The 23,759-nt window shown below is 43.3% G+C and overlaps 1 protein-coding gene and 1 non-coding gene across 2 annotated transcripts in view; both read left to right on the top strand.

The window, feature by feature from the left end:
* The window catches only part of LOC124711482 (cytochrome P450 6j1-like), a 102,636-nt gene that overhangs the window by 7,036 nt on the left and 71,841 nt on the right, over positions 1-23,759 (top strand). The window contains exon 2 of the mRNA XM_047241590.1: positions 10,687-11,099. Coding sequence (XP_047097546.1) covers positions 10,711-11,099 — 389 coding nt within the window. The 5' untranslated portion in view covers positions 10,687-10,710. The remainder of the gene's footprint in view (positions 1-10,686; positions 11,100-23,759) is intronic.
* On the top strand, positions 11,834-11,910 carry Trnas-cga. The gene has a single exon. It is a non-coding gene; the product is annotated as a tRNA-Ser (tRNA).

Raw genomic sequence — 23,759 nt, 5'->3', positions numbered from 1 at the left:
ACCCTGTACATGGATATTGGCTGCAAGACTGTTCCAAATAAAGTTAGTAACAAAGAAGTAATAAATTAAAACGTTACGCCTGATGTTAAACTTTTAGTGCTCCCTATTTTAAGGAGAAGCTAGTTTTTCACGCAACTAAATATCTATGACGTCATCCTCTAAACTAAGTGTCGCACACTGACATAATTTTACAGGTGCCTTCAGTGGTATATGTGGATATGTTCTGGAAACTACAAGGTACGTTTCAGTAAGTAAAGCAACATTTCATTTGATTTTATTCAGGATTCCAACACACCAAATTATTCCCCACTCTTTTGGCTACAAAATCCTATCTTCCAACATAATCTTTGTTCAATGCGACCGCCTCTCGTCAACTTACTGGGAGGGTGTGTATGCCCGCACGGTACCACTTTACTGGTCGACATCGGAGCCAACGTCTTGCTCCATCAGTAACCTGCCCGTCATGTGCGTACTGTTTCCTGTGGAGAGAATCTTTCACCGGGCCAACAGTTGGAATCTCTGTGTGTTCTTGTTAGGTAGCGAGGAACCCAGTTGCCACACATACGTTTGAGAATCCGGACTGGTAGTCAAGTATGTCAGCATTACCAGCAGAGACGTCCAGTTGGGCAGAGAGGTGTTTGATTGTACTCGAACACATCGAATGAGTGTGACCGGAAGTTCCAACCTTGCAGGAGTCACACCTGTGCGAAGACGGTAGGCACGCGTGAGATCGGAGAAGTCTGCGCAACCTTATTGCGATGACGACGTCTCGCCCAGCGACTCACCCTGCTTTTGTTCACTTCCAGGTCTCTGTACACGTTGTGCAAGCGCCTATGAATATCTGCGATGCTCTTGGTTTCCGCCTATACGAACTCAACGACACTTCTGTGCTCGGAATGCACCTCCATTACAGACGCCATTTTGAAGTCTACGTATTGCGCATCCACCTATCGGAGCTTCATGAAACTACGAGGTCTGAAGCTGAAATATTTCACGATGTATCACGACAATTTCCGCATTTTTTTCAACTGACATTGGCCGAGAAAAAAGTGTTGCATTACTTACTGAACGCCCCTCGTATGTTGCAAGTAGGGTCGGTAGTACAGAAAGATTCGCAAAGGTTGAACCTACGTGTAAAGTACTTTGGAAGTCAGTAGGTGCGTTTGGTAGCCATTAGATAGGCAACCTGCCACTAGTACCGGATCCCGAGTATTGTCTCACTGTTTAAGGGCACAAAACGCGTGTGTGTTTTCAGCTCGTTACTAAATTGTAAATAAGTAGGAGGCCGAGTTGATAGGAGCTGAAGGAGTCCAGGTTGCAATAATATGTAGTACGGCACACTGTTAGAGAGAAGGATTATTATGCAAGAAACACATAGTACAATGAAATTACTTCTCTTCAGTAGTTTGTAGGACTGCAGCTGCGGCTATGAACTGACAATCTCGTAACATGGAACACCATGAACTAATACAACATATTCTCAGAGACTAAGCCTGATGGGCCCTCCTCAGAGAATCGATGCAAACATTACAGAAGTGGTTGAGGGCCGATTATGAAAGTGCGTCTGCCTAGGTCGAAATCTAGCTGAGACGTGCACGAGGCACACTCCAGTTCCGTCGAGCTGCACAGCCCGCTACAGTGCGCTGTGCTCGGCACACGACGGGCTGCCAGCCTTGTGTTGGCGCGGCTTGTAATAGTATCTGTGGCAATGATACTACACCGAGATAGTCGCTTAACGACACAAACTGTCACGTCCTTTGAAGCAAAGACAGAAAATTCAGTTAATGTTCATACAGAAGACTGATGTAAGTCTGCGTCGCGACCTCGAAAACGAGCCTTCCCCCCGCCCGTTTGTTGTGAAATCTTTCACTGTCCTGGTGTAATTTTCTCCTTAGCGTTTTATACTGCCGGAGAATCGGAGCTGATAGCCACCTCCTCTCTGTCAACGGGACATCAACGTCTAATCTTCCTTCCTTTCTTATGCTTACATTAGATTAGATTAGACGTTGACGTCCCATTGACAGAGAGGAGGAGGAGCGGATCACAAGCTCAGATTCGGGAAGCTCGGAGAAGGAAATACGCCTTGCCCTTAAAGGAAGCATACCTGCATTCGCCTTAAGCGATTTAGGGAAATCACGGAAAACCTAAGTCTGCTTTCCTGAACAGAGATTTGAACCGCCGTTCTCCCAAATACACGTCCAGTATCTTACCAGTGCGCAAAATATCTCAGTGTGTATAGACTAGGATTTCTTTATATTTTACCTTTTCTATGTCCGTTTCTGTTAAGGAACCCCTGGTTTGTTTTGTGTTATGTTTTAATATAACATTGTGTAAATGAATCATCCTCAACAAAAATCAAAATTTATTTGCTTCAAAAATTAATTTCGAAAGTAACACCAACGTTGCTAAGGTAACTTAAGCTGGAGCCCGCCCGATTAGCCGTGCGGTCTAACGCACTGCTTTCCAGGTGGGAAGGCGTGCCGGTCCCCGGGACGAATCCGCCCGCCGGATTAGTGTCGAGGTCCGGTGTGCCGGCCAGTCTGTGGATGGTTTTTAAGGCGGTTTTCCATCTGCCTCGGCGAATGCGGGCTGGTTCCCCTTATTCCGCCTCAGTTACTTTCTGTCGGCGATTTCTGCGCTAACACTATCTCCTCGTACATGCACACCATAATTACTCTACCGCGCAAACATTAGGGTTACACTCTTCTGATGTGAGACGTTCCGGTGATGAGCGGGGGGGGGGGGGGGGGGGGGGGTCGAGGGAGACCAGGTTCCAGTTCCAGACAGCCACGTGGCAATACCGAGAGGGAAGACGATCGTGTTCAGCTTGTGGCTCTGGCACATCGTAATGCATCTGCAGCAGCAGCAACCTGAGCACCAGTTGGCACCATAGTGACATTTTATGGAACTGTTAGAAATCGGTTACTTAAAGGACAACACCGAGCCGGACGGCCTGTACCGTGCATCCACTGGCTCCAAGCCATTTGAGGCTTCAGCGGTGTCAAGCGAGAGGTCATTAGAGGGCAGGGTGGAGGTCTGTTTTTTTTTTCCTGATGAACGCCGGTTCTGCCTCGGTGCCAGTGATGGCCGCGTATTGGATAGGAGGCCAGTTGAGGGCCAGCAACCAACCTGTCTCAGGGCTAGATACACTATGTGATCAAAAGTATCCGGACAGCTGGCTGAAAATGACTTACAAGTTCATGGCGCCCTCCATCGGAAATGCTGGAATTCAGTATGGTGTTGGCCCATTCTTAGCCTTGATGACAGCTTCCACTCTCGCTGGCATACGTTCAGTCAGGTGCTGGAAAGTTTTTGGGGAATGGCAGCCTAGTATTCACGGTGCTGCACTGAGGAGAGGTATCGATATCGGTCGGTGAGACCTGGCACGAAGTCGGTGTTCCAAAGCAGGTGTTCTATAGGATTCAGGTCAGGACTCTGTACAGGCCAGTCCATTACAGGGATGTTATTGTTGTGAAACCGCTCCGCCACACGCCATGCATTATGAACAGGTGCACAATACTGTTGAAAGATGCAGTCGCCATCCCTAAATTGCTCTTCATCAGTGGGAAGCAAGAAGGTGCTCAAAAGGTCAATGTAGGCTTGTATTTTTATAGTGCCACGGAAAACAACAAGGGGTACAAGCCCTCTCCATGAAAAACACGACCACACCATAACACCACCGCCTCCGAATTTTACTGTTGCCACGACACACGCTGGCAGATGAAGTTCACTGGCCAATAGCCATACCCACACCCTGCCATCAGACTGCCACATCGTGTACCGTGATACGTCACTCCACACAATGTTTTTCCCCTGTTCAATCGTCCAATCGCTCCTTACACCAAGTGAGGCGTCGTTTGGCACTTACTGGAGTGATGTGTGGCTTATAAGCAGCCACTCGACCATGAAATAAACGTTTTCTCATCTCCCGCCTAACTGTCATAGTACTTGGCAGTGGATCTTGATGCAGTTTGGAATTTTTGTGTGATGGTCTGGATAGATGTCTGCGTATTACACATTACGACCCTCTTCAACTGTCGGCGGTCTCTGTCAGTCAACAGACGAAGTCGGCCTGTACGCTTCTGTGCTGTACGTGTTCCTTCATGTTTCCACTTCACTGCCACATCAGAAACAGTGGACCTAGGGATGTTTAAGAGCGTGGAAATCTCGCGTACAATTTGTAGTGACACCCAATCACCTGATCAAGTTCGAAGTCTCTGAGTTCCGCGGAGCGCCCCATTCCGCTCTCTGATGTCTAATGACTGCAGTAGGTGGCAGCACAATGGACCTAACATGAAAAACATATGCTTTGGGGGTGTCCGGATACTTTTGATCACATAGTGTACACTGGGCCTGTGATCTTCACCGTTAATCACTTACATATGTTACATTGACAAATGTATTCCTGAAATTTCAAACTTTACGTTAATCATTTTCTCCTATTGCGAATTTTTTCCGTTAGTGTGTTTACAAAGCGCAGGTCAGTCCTGGGACCAGCCCTCTGGAATCAACTGCAGCCTGTTTAATTCATGATTTGTCGTTAATGAAATCCATGAGTTCGTTCGGTGGCGTCGAAAATTAATTTTTTATTGACCTCAAGATGCCATAGCATCATCTCGTTGTTGAGATTGCCGTCTATTAAGTTTCCGTCGTCTTCCTGATAGGTACAGCCGTATTCGCTTTACGTGTCGCTTCGTGCCGACTACCCAAATTAGTACGTGGTCGTGACAGTTAGTGTCATTCTCTTTTTTCAGTGTTTCAATGTTAATTTTTTGCTTGGCTCTTAGAAAAGACACGTTTCAAGGAACGCTGAAGTGATCACGAATCCCCATAGTCCCGTGGAACACAGTATGAGGAACATTGCTAATAGTACCACATTAGGAAGTAAAATGTTCTGCAACAACTATGGTCTCACACGATGAGAAAAGTTAACCAAAATCACTCTAGTATTATCCATCTCAAGGGCTCGAGATAGCGTTGAGTCAATAACCGTTATCGTTATTGCCATTTAGCATACAATGCAGAATTGCGAAGAATAGTGTCCATGGCCACGTGTTTTGGCAGCCAAACCCCTGTCATTGGGCTCTCTGCATCAATCCTTCATACACACGCACTTGAAAACCACAAACTAGTCATGAAACAAGTAAAGGTATTCAGACATAAAGTCCTTGTCTTGCTTTAAAACCGGTGACACTTGGTTCTCTGTATTGCTTCTTCATACTACCGCCCGTTCGCGAAAGTGCTGCTTTTCTATAGTTGTAACACTGATCGCATTTGCTTAACATCACTACACGGAGCCACCAACCATTTCACTATATTCCAGAGATAGCACAGAGGCTATGAAGAAACAATGTTACCAGCAAATTGCTCAAATACACTGAGGAGCCAAAGAAACTTGTTCACCTACATAATATCGTGTAGGGCCGCCGTGAGCACGCAGAAGTACCGCAACACGACACGGCATGGACTAGAGTAATGTCTGAAGTAGTGTTGGAGTGAACTGACACCATTAATCTTGCAGGAGTGTCCATAAATCCGTAAGCGTACGACAGTGTGGAGATTTCTTCTGAACAGCAAGTTGCATGGCATCCCAGATAAGCCCATTAATGTTCATGTCTGGGGAATCTGGTGGCCAGCGGAAGTGTTTAAACACAGAAAAGTGTTCCTGGGGACATTCTGTAGCAATTCTGGACATGTGGGATGTCGCATTGTCCTGCTGGAATTGACCAAGTCCGTCGGGGTGCACAATGGACATGAATGGACGCAGGTGATCAGACAGGATGCTTACGTACGTGTCATCTATCAGAGTCCTATCTAGACGTATCAGGGGTCCCGTATCACTCCAACTGCACACGCCCCACATCGTTACAGAGCTTGCACCAGCTTGAACAGTCCCATGCTGACATGCAGGGTCCATGGATTCATGAGGTTGTCTCCATACCCGTACACGTCCATCCACTCGGTACAATTTGAAACGAGACTCATCCGATCAGGCAACATATTTCCAGTCGTCAACAGTCTAATGTCGGTGTTAACGGGTCCTGGCGAGGCGTAAAGCTTTGTGTTGTGCAGTCATAAAGGGTACACGAGTGGACCTTCGGCTCCGAAAGCCCATATCGATGATGTTTCGTTGAATGGTTCGCACGCTGACACTTGTTGATGGCCTAGCATCGAAATCTGCAACAATTTACGGAAGAGTTGCGCTTCTGTCACTTTGCACGATTCTCTTTAGTCGTCGTCGGTCCCGTTCGTGTAGGGTCTTTTTTTCCCGCCTCAGCGATGTCGGAGATTTGATGTTTTACCGGGCTCCTGATATTCACGGTACTTTCGTGAAATTGTCATACTAGATAATCCCCACGTTATCGCTATCTCAGAGATGCTGTGTCCCATCGCTCGTGCGCCGACTATAACACCACGTTCAAAATTACTTAAATCTTGATAACCTGCTATTGTAGCAGCAGTAACCGATCTAACAACTGCGCCACACACTTGTCTTATATTGGCGTTGCCGACCGCAGCGCCTGGTTCTGCCTGTTTGAATATCTCTGTACTTAAATACGCAAGCCTATACCAGTTTCTTCGGCGCTTCAGTGTATATTGCATTACTGTTAAGTTCAAAAGATAATCCATGAACCCCTTGAAAAATCCCTTACCACTCTCTTGATTGACATTAAGCAAATAATTAAATCTATCTTGACGAATTGATATTTACGATTTTTCAAGTAGGTCATGCTTCCTTCTTTTCTTCACTGCATGAACCACCTCTGAATACTCTTTAGCGGCTTTTAGCAGGTGGCCTGTCTCACATATGCATTTAGCTACTACAGATTTATCGTAATTATCCAGTCTGGAAGGGTCTGTGTGTCCTACATATTTCGCACCATATGAAGCACATTGCATTTTATATATTCCCGCTTATATCAGTTTATGTCTCACATTCCCAACGTCATGCCTTAAACTATATCAGACTAAGTATTTCGCTTGCAATGCCAACTACATATTGATGATTCAAATATCTCCATCAATTTCTCTGATTTTTCCCAAAATTTGGCATGGTGACGATGTTTCTAGGCTTAACTAATGTCTCTGAAATATTGTTCTAACGGTATAAAATTAATGTTTATCTTTGAAAAGTGGGTTAAAAACAAATATTAAATGTGTATACCTCACCGAAGTTCAGTAGAGCCGTATTAAGAGCTAAATTGCGTCCTGGAATGTAACAAGGTGTAGGAGGGAGATGTGTAATGCAGAAGCGAGAGGAAAGGTTTATGCACAGTGTAAGAGGTCCATGATTAAGGAATTTGTTGCTAGCGCACTCGAGCAGATGTAATTTTGATGGATTGCTCACGCGCTGCATGCGATATGTAAGCTATAAGAGAATCTGACCCAAGTCCCATGTAAATGTGTCTAAAGAATCTCTTAATAATAATCTTTCTTATAAAAAAGTAACTTTTGACAATCTATCATCTCAATTTAAAGAATTTACTAATTTCTCCAATCCATGGTCATCCCGATTATTGCAAAGAAAAATCAGTTGTTCTTTTTATACATGACAAATCTATCGGTCAGCATTGCACTCGGCTGTGCCAGAAAAATTTCTTATAGGAGCAGATATATATGCGTTATCCGGCGACCTTGTTGAGGTAAGAATTTTCTATCTATTCAGAATGATCTTTCAGGGCCATGACGCAGCACTGCTGACGTCCAAAATTTACCGGTTTACATTCACAGTCAATTATTGAAAGGTTATAAGTGAGCCACAATTTTATTGAGAGATTAGTCACATTGTATTATTGGTAAGTTAGGGAATTCATTTATCTGTTAGTAGGCTACGCAGAATGTGAATGATATAAATAATTATATTTTTTCTGTAGGGAGGTTACGGAATATTTTTGTTGAGAGGTTACAACAGACTACAGCTCGCCAGTAGTATTGTGATCATGCACGTCCCTCGTTCATAGGTCTGCAAACTGATGGATAGGACAGGTGATTTTCCACTCTATCTACCCCAGTACGTCTCAAGAAATAACTACAGAGCGTTTCACGAAGTTTTATGGGCGCTTTCTGTACGAAATTCAATCTAGTTTAAATTTGTACCAGGAAACATTTTCGCTAGAAGCCGCGTTTTTCTAGCTATTCAAAAAAAAAACATTAAAAAGTGGTCTTTAAACCATCCCAACACCCACATCGCACCAGTACTTCCTGTCCCGCCAAGCGGTGTTAACCTGAAGTTTATTATCATCCGAGACGGTCCCTGCCAGAAATTCGAGAAGATTCTGTCATGAATTAGAAGCCTGTAACCAGATTTCACAACAGGAGAAAGTGCCTCCTTGTGGACGCCCGATTTCTTTTTCACTGGATAATATTTGATGTGCTACCTTATAATACGTGGATTCAAAATATGTAAGGGGGATGCTTCAATCAATAACCATGGTTTGGTGAAAGCTCGGTTCCCCTTAGAGGTGCTTTACCTCACCTTGATCTACATTCTCTTCAAATCTCTGCTGCATCACTAGCGCAAGCCACGTAAGCAACAAGAAAAGTAGAAGAGATAACAGACAAAAGCTTCCTGTACTGCGAGAGCCGATGATGATGTTTGGTTTGTGGGGCGCTCAACTAAGAGGTTATCAGCGCCCGTACAAATTCCCAACCTTTGCTCAGTCCAATCTCCCCACCTTCAGGAATGAAGATGAAATGATGAGGACAAAATAAACACCCAGTCATCTCGAGGCAAATGAAAAATCCCTAACTCCACTGGGGATCGAACCCGGGACCCCTTGCTCGGGAAGCGAGAATGCGAGACCACGAGCTGCGTGCTGCTAGAGCCGTAACGGATCAAATGCAGACTTCCTTTGGTTGCTCGAAATGCGAACTTCCTTTGGTGGTTCGCTAAAGCCTCCCCCTTCACCCCGCCCCTACAAGCGCATCAACCAACCGACAGATCGACCGACATGTGTAGGCCATGTGTAGGCCGACCAATGAATCCTCTTTTTCGGGTTGTCGGTCGGGCAGAACCACCCACCCAGCAAACTGTGCCGTATGTCGTGATAACCGCCCGACAAAGTTCGTCTTTTGTCACTGTGCGGAATTAAATGCTGCTGTAATATACACGACAAAGTGCGGGGCGGTCGAAACATTAATGACAGAGTTTCTAGAGAAGTATGAAGACTGTAGATGTTTGTGGAACACGTCGTGCGGGGAGTATAGCAATAGAGACACAAGAAAGGAAACACTTGTTTCGTTTTTTAAAGAATCCATATGTGACGCATACAGAAAATAGACCGAGCGGGGTGGCGCAGTGGTTGAACACTGGACTCTCACTCGGGAGGACGACGGTTCAATCCCGCGTCCGGCCATCCTGATTTAGGTTTTCCGTGATTTCCCTAAATCACTCCAGGCAAATGCCGGGATGGTTCCTCTGAAAGGGCACGGTCGACTTCCTTCCCTAATCTGATGAGACCGATGACCACGCTGTCTGGTCTCCTTCCCCAAACCAACCAACCAGAAAATAGAAGATACAGAAGGTTGACGGACTTTCAATCATAAAATATGTATTTCGGTTTTTAGGTTTTATTTACGATAATTATCGGAAATGAGAGCAAAATACAGAGATATTGGATCTTAGATTTCATTTTCGATACGTATCAGGAGTAAAACCTAAAAACTGAAATACAATCAATGGACATCCGTTCATAAAAAATACTTCTGCAGAATATAGATGTAGATGTAGATCAGTGGCTCCTAACCTTTGTGGGATTACCTCTGAATGCAATCAGATATCAGCTAGTACCCCAATCCCCTTCTCCCCCCCCCCCCCCTCCCCATTCTACCCACCACTCAAATATTAACGTCTGAACAAACTTTAGAGCGAAAAAGAATTTTCTTTGCCCGCTTTCAATTTTAATATGGCGAAAGTAAATTATATTTAGATTTTGCAGGTGTTTTGTTAAACCACGAATTAATGAGTCAATGTGACAGGTCTGCTTAGTTCTAACAACCTTTTTTAATTTTTTTTATAGAATGATGAAGCAATTCTAAGTGCATATCGCAATTACTACCTACAACCCCTACTCAGAAAAGGCATCCAATTATTCACAGTGATGGTAGACACTTGTTACGAAACAGCCCCCTCTGCAACCCTCCTCTCCCTGGCAACTGTGGTGTCACTTTTTAGTTATTGTCCATTTTCATGGCACTAAATACACTCCTTAATATAACTACTATGTTACAAAAAGATGGCTCCGAGCACTATGGGACTTAACATCTGAGGTCATCACTCCTCTAGAACTTAGAACTACTTAAACCTAACTAACCTAAGGACATCACACACGTCCATGCCCGAGGCAGGATTCGAACCTGCGACCGTAGCGGTCGCGCGGTTCCAGACTGAAGCGCCTAGAACCGCTCGGCCACACCGGCCGGCGCTACTATGTTACAGACGTATTCGCACTCATCCGGTATTGTATTCAGAAATTCTCTTGCTGGCCGCTTGGCGCGCTGCTATCGCTGTGGGTTACAAAAACGAGCCGGAGTGTCGCGAGTGTTGTGCAAGACTGCGATGTACGCTGCTGCGCTAATGCTCGCCGGCCGGCCTGCAGAGGTGGAGGGGCAAACGGCCTTGAGATGACGCTGCGCATCGTGACGACTTAAGAGAGCTGACTCACTTCAGTGTTCTCTTGTCCGCAGTAGCAGCCGGACCGCAGGACAACCATGGCGCTGGTGACTGGGAGCTGGGTGCTGGACGGCCTGCTCGTGCTGCTGCCGCTGTTCTACTGGTACACGACGCGCCACTACTCTCTCTGGAGGAAGCTCGGGGTGCCCTACGTGAAGCCGACGCTGGTCGTCGGAAACATGGGCGGCGTCGTGACGGGCCGCCAGCACATGGGGGAGCCCATATACGAGTGCTACCTGCGGGCAGGGGACGAGCCCTTCATGGGAATGTTCGCCTTCGATCAGCCGCTCCTGATGGTCAAGGACCCCGAGCTCGTGGGTCGTGTCTTGGCCTCAGATTTTTCTTCCTTCTACCGGCTGAATTTTGCCATACCGGAAACTGACGACTCCGTGGCCGGGCGGTCAATCTTCGCTGTCAACGGTCCAAGGTAAGAGAAACAATTATTTCAGTTACTTTATACTAGGACTACAAAATTGGACTGTTGGTAAAATATCGATATATTGATAATTTTTCCAAAAATTATCGATGTATACGGCAATAAGTTTCACCCAGCATATTTACATTCTAGAATGAAAGGATATTGCAGAGACACGGCTTAGCCACAGCCTAGGGATGTTTCCAGAGTTAGATTTTCACTCTGCAGCGGAGTGTATGCTGATATGAAACTTCTTGGCAGATTAAAACTGTGTGCTAGACCGAGACTCGAACTAGGGACCTTTGCCTTTCGCAGGCAAGTGCTCTACCAACTGAGCTACCCAACTACGACCCACGCCCCGTCCTCAGTTTTAATTCCGACAGTACCTCGCCTCCTACCTTCCAAACTTCACAGAAGCTCTCTGTGAGGTCGGGGTGTGAGTCGTGCTTGGGTAGCTCAGTTGGTAGAGCACTTTCCCGCGAAAGGCGAAGGTCCCGAGTTCGAGTCTCGGTCCGGCACACAGTTTTAATCTGCCAGGAAGTTTCATATCAACGCACACTCCGCTGTAGAGTGAAAATTTCATTCTAGAAACAACCCCCAGGCTGTGGCTAAGCCATGTATGCGCAATATCCTTTCTTCCAGGAGTGCTAGTTCTCCAAGGTTCGCAGGAGAGCTTCTGTGAAGTTTGGAATGTAGGAGGCGAGGTACTGGCGGAATTACAGCTGTGAGGAGGGTGCGTGAGCCGTGCTTGGGTAGCTCAGTTGGTAGAGCACTTGCCCTCGAAAGGCAAAGGTCCTGAGTTCGAGTCTCGGTCTGGCTCGCAGTTTTAATCTGCAGGAAGTTTCATATTTCACATTATATTTTTTGCGCAATTTTCGGTAAATATTTGAAATTGTTCTTTTGAGAATTTAGTAGAACATAATTTTACTTTCACTGCATAAAAGAAGCCTTACTGCTTTTTGAGATTTCATAGCGTCCACTCTTTTTCTGGGACTGCGTGAAACAGCTATAGGTGGCACAAAGAAATGGTCCTGTTGCACTGGGGACTAGCAATGTGAATGGAATAGATTTCCAAGAATGGAGTAAAGAGATTTCCAGCGTGAAGAAATAGCACGCCTGTTGCGTTAAAAAACAAGTTTTGATGCAACAATTGTGATATTCCACATTGGCATTCTTCAAAAACAATTGCTGAAAATGGTAAACAAAAATGTAAATATCGGTCTTTGCAGCGGGCAGAGACGTCTGAGGGGAAATGCTGACGTAATCGGCGGCCAGCGCTACCAACGGAAACTGCAGCGTTTAACTTCATCATGTAATGTCGACACTGTAACTGCTTGGTCGCTGGCTTTTGCAGAAATGAAAAAACAGGGAAGTCGACATGGAGTGTTCCGGACAAATCCGATATGTGACGAAACCGAATGACGATCGCATCAGACACCTTATATTGTGCCACTTACATGCAGATACCATTATTAGCAAAATGGTTACCGCCAAGCGTGAACGTGCATCCTTTTCCTTTCAATTCTTGCTCCAAGGGGGATCAGTAGGTTGGTAGTCTGTTGGTGTACGGAATATCTGATAATAAATCAATTCTTAAATATAAAGCTCTAAAACCGGCAGTATATTTACAATGTGCATCCGATATTTTTATAGGACAAAAATGGTACAAATGGCTCTGAGCACTATTGGACTTAACTTCTGAGGTCATAAGCCCCCTAGAAACTAGAACTACTTAAACCTAACTAACTCAAGGACATTACACACACCCATGCCCGAGGCAGGATTCGAACCTGCGACCGTAGCTTTATAGGACAGTCCGTCGATACGTTTCTCGGCTATGCATCAATGCTATTCTCCGATAAATCGAGGGCCTATGATGATACTTTTTTAAATATCGATATATTGGATTCCTGATATTTTTAAAAGTATCAACAGTCACAGTTTATAAAAGAAGTCGCACGACGTAGAGCAAAAGTATCCTCCATAATGCATGCTGATTTATAAGCGTACTTTACACCCTACTTTAGTACTTTAAATGGAAGACTTACACATGTAGATGAACAGTTAAAAATAAACAAAGATTATTTATTATCATACTAGATACATGCAAGGTGTCCCAGGAAGAATAGCCAATATTCTGAGATGTGACAGGGACGATCATTCGAAGCAAAGAAGCCTATTAACGAGGGTTCTAAAAGTCATACCTCAACAGCTACCATCACTTCTTCATCTTCAGTACTGTGAAAAACATCTCTTCTACTGAAAAAGTGCTCATAGTTCTTCAGGTATGCACTTTATAGAGCCCTTGTTTACTGAACATTTGTTTCTTGCTTTCACCCATACTGCCGCCTCCAAATACAGTACTGGCCTCTGAAATACTACACCACGAAAATGACGTGCTACAGACGCGAAATTTAACCGACAGGAAGAAGATACTGTGATATGCAAATGATTAGCTTTTCAGAGCATTCACACAAGGTTGGCGCCGGTGGCGACACCTACAACGTGCTGACATGAGGAAAGTTTCCAACCAATTTCTCGTACACAAATAGCAGTTGACCGGCGTTGCCTGGTGAAACGTTTTTGTGATGCCTCGTGTAAGGAGGAGAAATGCGTACCACCACGTTTCCGACTTTGATAAAGGTCGGGTTGTAGCCTATCGCGATTGCGGTTTATCCTATCGCGACATTGCTGCTCGCGTTGGTCGAGATCCAATGACTGTTAGCAGAATATGGAATCGGTGAGTTCGGGAGCGTAATACGGAACGCCATGCTGGATCCCAAAGGTCTCTTATCACTAGCAGTCAAGGTGACAGGCATGGCTGTAATGGATCGTGCAGCCACGTCTCGATCCCTGAGTCAACAGATGGAGAAGTTTGCAAGACAACAACCATCTGCACGAACAGTTCGACGACGTTTGCAGCAGCATGGACTACCAGCTCGGAGACCATGGGTGCGGTTTCCCTTGACGTTGCATCACACACAGGAGTGCCTGCGATGGTGTACTCGACGACGAACCTGGGTGCACAAATGGCAAAACTTCATTTCTTTCGGATGACTCTATGTTCGGTTTACGGCATCATCATAGTCGTATACGTGTTTGGGGACATCGCGGTGAACGCACATTGGAAGCGTGTATTCGTCATCGCCACACTGGCGTATCACCCGGCGTGATGGTATGTGTTGCCGTTGGTTACACGTCTCGGTCACCTCTTGTTCGTATTGACGGCACTTTGAACAGTGGACGTTACATTTCAGATGTGTTACGACCCGTGGCTCTACCCTTCATTCGATCCCTGCGAAACCCGTCATTTCAGCATGCACGACCGCATGTTGCAGGTCCTGTACGGGCCTTTCCGGATAAAGAAAATGTTCGACTGCTGCCCTGGCCAGTACATTCTCGAGATCACTCACCAATTGAAAACGTCTGGTCGATGGTGGCCGAGCAACTGGCTCGTCACAATACGCCAGTCACTACTCTTGATGAACTGTGGTATCGTGTTGAAACTACATGGGCAGCTGTACCTGTACACGCCATCCAAGCTCACTTTGACTCGCATGAAAATGTAATCAGATGTGAGTTCTAGTATAATATATTTTTCCAATGAATACGCGTTTATCATCTGCATTTCTTCTTTGTGTAGCAATTTTAATGGTCAGTAGTGTGTAAGGAAACGAAAGAGCTTGCAGTTGAAGAGATGTTTCAAATATTGAAGATGAAAAAGTGCTCTCAGCTGTTAAGGTATGCAGTTCAGAGCCAATGTTTGCTATACTCTTTTTGCTTCGAATGACTGTCATTATATTTGTCCGTTTTGGTTGCTGTTGTATATTTCGTTAAAAAAAATACATCTTAATGTGTTTCAGCCAAAGCCATCCTTAGAATCACATTCTTTGATGGCTGTGGTCGAAACACATTAAATTCTGTTAAAAAAAAATGAAAGAAAGAAATGGCCAGGTCCGAGTAGGACTGGAGCACTGAAGGTATCGTACAAACTTATAATGAAACAATTCACCCATCCCAGGAATTGAGGATCTCGACAATTTTTACATGTTATCAACAGTGATATTGGCAACAGATCGGTCCTGGGAATTCCGAGACTTTTGAGAATGTTTTAATTTTAAGTCAGCAGTCAGATAACAAATGACAAAAGAATTATTTATTGTCATTTGATACAATTGCAAATTAACAATTTTCTGATTTTCCTCCTTTAATTTTGTATTTTTATTTATTTATGTGTCCAGAACATAACATATTAAATAAAATTTATCATTCATAGCATATCATACATAGCATATCACATGTAGTATATCATACATGTATATTACAAGTATTACAGAGAATATGTGCACATTTATATTCCATGTGCTGCCCAAAATTCCACTCCACAGGCTGCCTTATCATTGGCGATAATCAGATCGTCCATGGACACAGGTTCCGACGTTTTCCTGCAGTTGAGTAGGTGCATTTCTTGAGGTTCACCACACTCACATAGTTCGTCCCCTGAGATGTATCTCCATTTCGTCATGTTCTCCTTACACCGAGACACTCCAGTTCTCAGTCTATTGAGTACGTTCCATGTTGTGTATGGGAGATGATGACCTGTAGCAAGTTCTTCCTTGGGGTTGTCCCAATATTTGTCTGATGATGAGCTACGCCAGAGTTGTATACCATAGTCTGTAGGTGATGTCTGGATTGGTTGCGCTGTCCGGAGAAAAATTTTTCTTGACTAGAGTCTTGGTGTTTGATGTTCGCATCCAAACAGGGGGTATCCCTGATCCGTTTCCTACTTCTTTATTTCCACTTCAGCTGCTGTTCTCCTTCGGATGTCTGGAGGTGCTACGCCCATGAGGTGGTAGATTTTGTCAACAGGGGTTGCCCGTAAGCAGCCGTTTACAATTCGTCCTGTTTCATTTAGGGCAATATTTACCTGTTTGGAATGGCTGGAGTTCTGCCATACAGGTGCTGCATGTTCAGCAGCGGAGAAGCACAAAGCGAGGGCAGGTGTGCGGAGGCCCTGTGGGTGTGCTCCCCAGTTGTTGCCGGTCAGTTTCCTCGCACTGACTTTCATTTTTGTATCTGTACAGTGGTTGGTCCTTGAAGGTGAGGGACCGGTCCAACTTCACTCCGAGGTACTTTGGGGTGTCACAGTGGGTCAGCTGTTGACCTCTCCAGGTTATTCTCAGTTTCCTCCGTGCCTCTCTGTTCCATAAGTGGAACGCACACACTTATGTTTTGGAGGGGTTTAGCTTCAGGTAGTTGCTATCGCAGTAGTTACATAATGCCTCAAGGCTTATTGTGAGTTTTTCTTCCACCTCCTCAAAAGTGTTTCTTGCCAAATTTCACGATTCTGAGTCAAAGATAAGTAACCTTTAGGTTTTAATGATTGAGTTTGCGAGAACCAAAATATATGATATAAATGGCTGTATCTTTTTATTGCATTGACTTTGAATCTTACGTTTATTGCACCGCCAAGGAAGCATAGACCTTAGTATGCAACATACATTTCAAAGTTATATGCCCGCCCGTTCCTGAGAAAAAGGGTCTTAACAGACGGGAAGCCAGACAGTCGGACAACAAATGAAAACAAAAGATTTTGTCGTGTGATATACTTACAAATTAATAATATTTTTTTTTTGCTTTAGTTGTACTGTGAAAGCTTAATTCTCGCCATTTCATGATTCTAGGTCAACGATAAGTACACTGTAGGTTTTCACGAAAGAGTTTCCAATTGTCAAAATATGTGACGTAAATGGCCGTATCTTTTTTTGCGTTGACGTAGAAGCTAACGTTTCTTACGTCGCCAAGAGACCATAGACCTCAGTATGTAACACAGATTTCAACTTGATACGTATACATGTTCCTGAGAAAAGGGGTTATTGACAGATAGACAGACTGACTGACTGACTCACAACAAAGTCATCGTATAAGGGTTTTTTTTTCTTTTTTTGCCAATTGAGGTTGTTGTTGTTGTTGTGGTCTTCAGTCATGAGACTGGTTTGATGCAGCTCTCCATGCTACTCTATCCTGTGCAAGCTTTTTCATCTCCCAGTACCTACTGCAACCTACATCCTTCTGAATCTGCTTAGTGTATTCATCTCTTGGTCTCCCCCTACGATTTTTACCCTCCACGCTGCCCTCCAATACTAAATTGGTGATCCCTTGATGCCTCAGAACATGTCCTACCAACCGATCCCTTCTTCTGGTCAAGTTGTGCCACAAACTTCTCTTCTCCCCAATCCTATTCAATACTTCCTCATTAGTTATGTGATCTACCCATCTAATCTTCAGCATTCTTCTGTAGCACCACATTTCGAAAGCTTCTATTCTCTTCTTGTCCAAACTATTTATCGTCCATGTTTCACTTCCATACATGGCTACACTCCATAAGAATACTTTCAGAAATGACTTCCTGACACTTAAATCAATACTGGATGTTAACAAATTTCTCTTCTTCAGAAACGCTTTCCTTGCCATTGCTAGTCTACATTTTATATCCTCTCTACTTCGACCATCATCAGTTATTTTGCTCCCCAAATAGCAAAACTCCTTTACTACTTTAAGTGTCTCATTTCCTAATCTAATTCCCTCAGCATCACCCGACTTAATTAGACTACATTCCATTATCCTTGTTTTGCTTTTGTTGATGTTCATCTTATATCCTCCTTTCAAGACACTGTCCATTCCATTCAACTGCTCTTCCAAGTCCTTTGCTGTCTCTGACAGAATTACAATGTCATCGGCGAACCTCAAAGTTTTTATTTCTTCTCCATGAATTTTAATACCTACTCCGAAATTTTCTTATGTTTCTTTTACTGCTTGCTCAATATACAGATTGAACAACATCGGGGACGGGCTACAACCCTATCTTACTCCCTTCCCAACCACTGCTTCCCTTTCATGTCCCTCGACTCTTATAACTGCCATCTGGTTTCTGTACAAATTGTAAATAGCCTTTCGCTCCCTGTATTTTGCCCCTGCCACCTTTAGAATTTGAAAGAGAGTATTCCAGTCAACATTGTCAAAAGCTTTCTCTAAGTCTACAAATGCTAGAAATTGAGGTATGAAACACTAAAAAATTTAACAGCGATCAAGATGGTCAATTACAATAACTAGTGATAATGACTGCAGACTCCTACAATGATTTTACATAATTTACATACAAAATCGAATCATCGTTCCTGTCATAGCCCTGAATATAGGGCTTTCCTCCTGGGGCACCCTGTATAATCGTGTACCACATAACACTTCCACTTCTAATATCTTTTAGTACGTTAAACGTGGTGATGGAGTGCTTTCACCAGATAAATAGTCACAGGTAACCCGTAAAGTAGTGGCCAACAGGTTTTTATGTTGATAAACACTGACATGAAACATCAAACAATTTTGTAGAGAAAAACACGTAAATTTGTAAGTTCCTGCTCTTGTGCCGAGTTGAACAGTAATAATCCATCACACAAACGCTACTGCTACTGTCGCAGGTTCGAATCCTGTCTCAGGCATGGATGTGTGTGGTTTCCTTAGGTTAGTTAGGTTTAAGTAGTACCAAGTCTAGGGGACTGATGACCTCAGATGTTAAGTCCCATAGTGTTTAGAGCCATTTTTATACAGTGTGCGGAAAGACCTGAGATTACAAAAATAATTGGACGGAAAAGTATTACAGGCACATCCAGGAAAGGTATGTGTCTCGTTCCACTTTTAGAGGTGCACATATTTTAGAAACATTTGTGTATTTTGTGTGGCATACAGTTTAATCAGGTTTTGGTGGAACTAGCGCAGCGAAATAAGTAATTCTGAATAACAAGGAATGCAGGAATAAGGCAAGCTATATTTTAAGATCCGTATATATTAGGCTGGGGCATAAGTTTGTAGCATTTTCGTTTTTCACGTTGGAATTCCGATTTTGCTATGGGTTAATTTATCGATTCATTTTTTATTTGTAGTTCACTGATGTTCTTTGAGTTTACGTATTGTCATTTTGTCGTTTGGATGCAGTGAGTGGAGCTGTGGACGCTAGAAAATGGAGTGACAAATGGAGAAATCGGAACATTTCCAACTCATTTTTCAGTTTGAGTTCAATAGAGGGGTGACATTAGTGGAGGCAGTTAGGAACGGCGTGAATGGGGATAATGCCATTGGATAGAGCACGGCAAGAAAATAGTTGTCTAGTTTTAAAAAGGATAGTTTTGACATTAATGACTCTCCACGCTCAGCAAGCACTTTGGGGTTTGATGAAGATCGCCAAAACGCATTAATCCACAATGATCCATGTTACTGTACTCGAGAACTGGCAAATGTGATGAGCTGTGATCATTCGACCTTTGTGCGACATTTGCATGCAATGAGGAAGATTCAAAACCCGGGTGAATGGGTACCGTAGGCGCTAAGCTAAAATCTCAGAAATCAGTGGGTGCCCATATGTGCATCTCTGCTTGCTCATCATGAGTTGGCTCATGAACACCACCAACCATTCGTATACTGTCTCGTAACTGGTGACGAGAAATGGTGTCTATGTTAACATAAGGCAAAGAAAGGAATGGTTGAGCTCAAAAAGAAAGGAATGGCTGAGCCCAAACAAAGTATAAACTAAGACTTGCGCGCGTGCACAAAAGAGTATGTTACGCATCTGGTGGAACAACGATGGTCTGATGTACTGCGAACTGCTTCCTCGAGGTGCAAACACCACTCTGGCATTCACTGTCAACAACTAAGACGTTTCGCAGGTGCAGTCCAAGAACAACGACTAGGAACATGGCGTGAAGTGATGCTACTCCATATTAACGCCCGCCCGCATTCTGCTAGACTGGCGAAATGCACTATACAGGAGTTGGGTTGGGAAGTCATTCCTCAGCCACCTTGTTCACCTGATCTTGCGCCCTCAGATTTTCATCTTTTCCGCTCTCTGTCGAACAGCCTTCAAGTAACTTCCTTTCCTGATGAAACTGCACTACGAATATGGCTCGACGAGTTGTTCTCCTCATTACATGATTTCTACAGTCGCTGGAAGTGGAAAGTTACCCCAGCGTTGGCAGACTGTTGCAAATAGTGAAAGAGAATACATTATTGATGACTTAAGTCTCTACTGTTTGCATCTGTTGTGTTTACTTCTTCTTCTTCTTCTTCTTCTTCTTCTTCTTAGCTATCACAGGCCCTGTAGACCACGCGCTGCATCAACGATCTGCTTCCAACGCCTTCTATCTCTCGCAGCCTCTCTCCACCTAGCGGAAATTCCTAATGCTGCGAAGTCCTTCTCTACGTCATCTTTCCAACTTGTACGAGGTCGGCCCAATGGTCTTGTTGCCTGGAAAGTTCCTTCAAATGCTTTCTTGGTGGTTGTTGTTTTCCATTCGGGCAACATGTCCAGCCCATTGCAGTCTCCTACATTTTAATTTCTGGATGATAGGGGGTTACTTCATTAACTGATAAATTTCATTGTTCTTTCGAATTCTCCATACGTCGTTCTCCAAAACAGGCCCCCAGATTTTTCTCATTACTTTTCTTTCGAAAACATCCAGTTTTTCTCTTTCATTCTTTGTAAGCGTCCAGCTTTCTGAACCGTACAGTACTATGGGGCAAATGAGAGTGCTGTATATCTTCATCTTTGTGGTGATTGACTAAGCTTTACTTTCTAGGGGGTTGCTTAGTGAGTACAGACATCTTGACCCTGAGGCTATTCTTTCATTTATGTCCATTGTTATGATATTTTTACTGTTAAAATGTGATCCAAGGTATTTAAACTGGAGAACTTTTGTAAATTTAGAATGTTGGTCAATTTCAAAGTAAGGATTTGGGTTTATGACTCGACCTATTTCCATGCATTCGGTTTTCTCTTGGTTAATCAGAAGCCCCGTTTGCTGGCACTGTGCCTGAGAGATCTGTACATGTATGTCAGTTCTTCTTCAGTTTGTCAGCAACACTATATCATCCGCATAAGCCAGGAGTTTTATTTCACTGTGTTCGAATTGGAGATCATTTTATAGATGTAAATTACTCTCCCGAACTTCTTCCTCTAGGACACATGAAAGAGCGTCTCCCTGTCGTTAGCCTGTTCTAATTGGAAAGGTGGGGTACATGGATCCTCTGAACTTCACTGCCGCCAGGGAGCCATCCATGCACAGTTGTATCATCCTAATGATTTTACTGGCTATACTAAATTCTCGTAATGGGTTGTAGAGGCTACTTCTGTGGATGCTGTCGTAGGCTCGCTTGAAGTCAATGAAAAGACAGTGGATGTTTTTGTTAAGTTCCCAGTATTTCTCAAAGATCTGTCGTATAGTAAACAAATTATCAGTCATGGAGCGGTTTGTTCGAAATCCAGCCAGGTAGTCTTGAATAATATTTTCTGCGTAAGATTTAAGTTTTTCCAGAATGATCATTGACAGGATTTTGTATGTTATGTTCAGCAAACTGATTCCTCTGTAATTTCCACATTCCATTCTGTTTCCTTTCTTGTGTATCGAACAAATTATTGCCGTTTTCCAATCTTCAGGCAGTGTTTCAGTTTTCCAGATCATTGTGATAACGTTATAAATTTCTTTGTGTAGTTTGCTCCCGCCCTCTTTTAACATCTCTGCTGATATCTGGTCTTCGCCTGCTGCCTTTTTGTTTTTGAGCTTTTGAATGGTGTGCATCACTTCCTGTTCTGTGATTCCACATTCGTCATTATTAATGCTGTCACTCTCAGACAATGCGTAATTAAGGTTATGTGTGGATCAGAGCAATTTAACATTTCTGAGAAATATTACACTTATCGGAAAACACTATGGACTTATACACAATCCTAATATTTTGGTATCACACACTCAGGATTTTTACGGTAAACGCCCGTCGTGCTTTTATCGGTCTTTTTCCTTTGTGGCATTTCACCACATTTGAAAGTTTCATTTTGATAAGATGACTCCAGCTCTCTTTCCATAAAGTCTCTCCATTGTTAAATATTTAGATCGCTCATAGCCTTTTCAACTGTTGTAGGGTCACATTAAAATGTTCGGCTGCATTGCATAATCATTCTGGTCTTTAGGTTTACGTACAAGAGAGGAAGGCCTGAAAATATTTTCCTCCTCTTCTTCATCCTCTACAACTTCATCTTCATAGAATGCGTCTGTGTGTTCATTGTCATCTTCTTCTTCCTCTCCTTCAATTTCTTTTCCAGAACTAGTTCTCATATATTTAAACCTGAGGACGTTAATGAAGTACTCTCTTGATGATCCTCTTTTATTTCACATTTGTTATTCTCAAGAAATACATCATCTCTACGTATCACTACCTTTATATTCGTAGGTTTCATGAGTCAGTAGTCTTTTGAGTCCTTACAACTGCCTACCAAAATACATTTCCTAGACTTTGGGTCCCGTTTTCCCCTCGATTGTTTCAGGAGCTACACCACAGCCTCACATTCAAAAACTTTTTAAGTGGCCTATATTTGGCTTCTTCTCTGTCCACAATTCGTATGGAGTTCTATTCTTCGCTTTGATAGGTGCTCAATTGATCAAACATACAGCTGCCGACACCGCCTCTGCCCAAAAACATTTACGTAACCCAGCATCAGTTAAGATTCTTCTTTCTTTTCGAGCAATAGTCCAATTTGCTCTCTCAACAACTCCATACTGCGATACACTATTGTCAAAGATTTCTTGAATTTTCGGTTGGTATACTCAGTTCCATTATCACATCTGACAATTTGTACCTTCTTTCCCCATTTCTTTCTACCAGATTGTGAAAGTTCTCAAAGACATCACTGATTTGATTATTAGTAGAAAATTAAAAATTTATTTATCTCGAGTAGTTGTCTATAAAGCTAAAAAATAATGGCTTCCTCCTATATGCTCACACTCCACCTGCCCACAAACATCCGTGTGTATTAACTGCGAGACGTTTGTAGTTCTGCTTTTTCTAAGTTTAAAGGGTAATCTAGTCTGTTTCCATTATATACAGATTTCACAGAATTCGTTGCATTTATCACAATCTTCCATTCCTGTTTCCGTATCCTTCAGTAATGACATGTCTTTTCTGTTTAGGTGCCCAAGCCTTCTATGCCAAAAACAGTGTTTTGCAGAGTACACACAACGGTTTACATCTTCAGCTTTGACTTTAGCAGTATCTAATTTGAAAATTTCCCTTTCATTTGTCGCTGTAGCTATAATTTCCCCATATTGATAACGATTTTTGTTCCATTTTGTCGAATGTAACTCGGTTGCCCTTCTTGACTATTTCACTTACAGATAATACAGATAAATTAGTTCAACATTTTTTACATACTATACATCAGGTGCGGTAATACTTTCTGGTTCTCCATTTACAATTACATTAAGATCAACTTTCCTAGCAAGATTACGTTGTAACTTGGAACCATCCACTGTAGATATATTTTCGTGGCTGTTAACATTCACATGTGGAACGATTTCAATAATATTATACGGTCGATACTGTAGTCATGTAGGATTGGCTCCCATGCACCTAAAAGGAATACCAATAGACCATTTACAATGCCCCAGATATAGACGAAATCTAATATCGTTATGTGCTTTTGCTAGTAATGTCATTGATGTATGATTTTAATATTATATACACTACTGGCCATTAAATTGCTACACCACGAAGATGACGTGCTACAGACGCTAAGTTTAACTGACAGGAAGAAGATGCTGTGATATGCAAATGATTAGCTTTTCATAG

This window comes from Schistocerca piceifrons, chromosome 8 (genome assembly GCF_021461385.2).
Source record: "Schistocerca piceifrons isolate TAMUIC-IGC-003096 chromosome 8, iqSchPice1.1, whole genome shotgun sequence".
NCBI classification, from domain to species: Eukaryota; Metazoa; Arthropoda; class Insecta; order Orthoptera; family Acrididae; genus Schistocerca; species Schistocerca piceifrons.
Note: the sequence above shows the minus strand (reverse complement) of the source record. Positions and strands in the feature narration are given on the sequence as shown.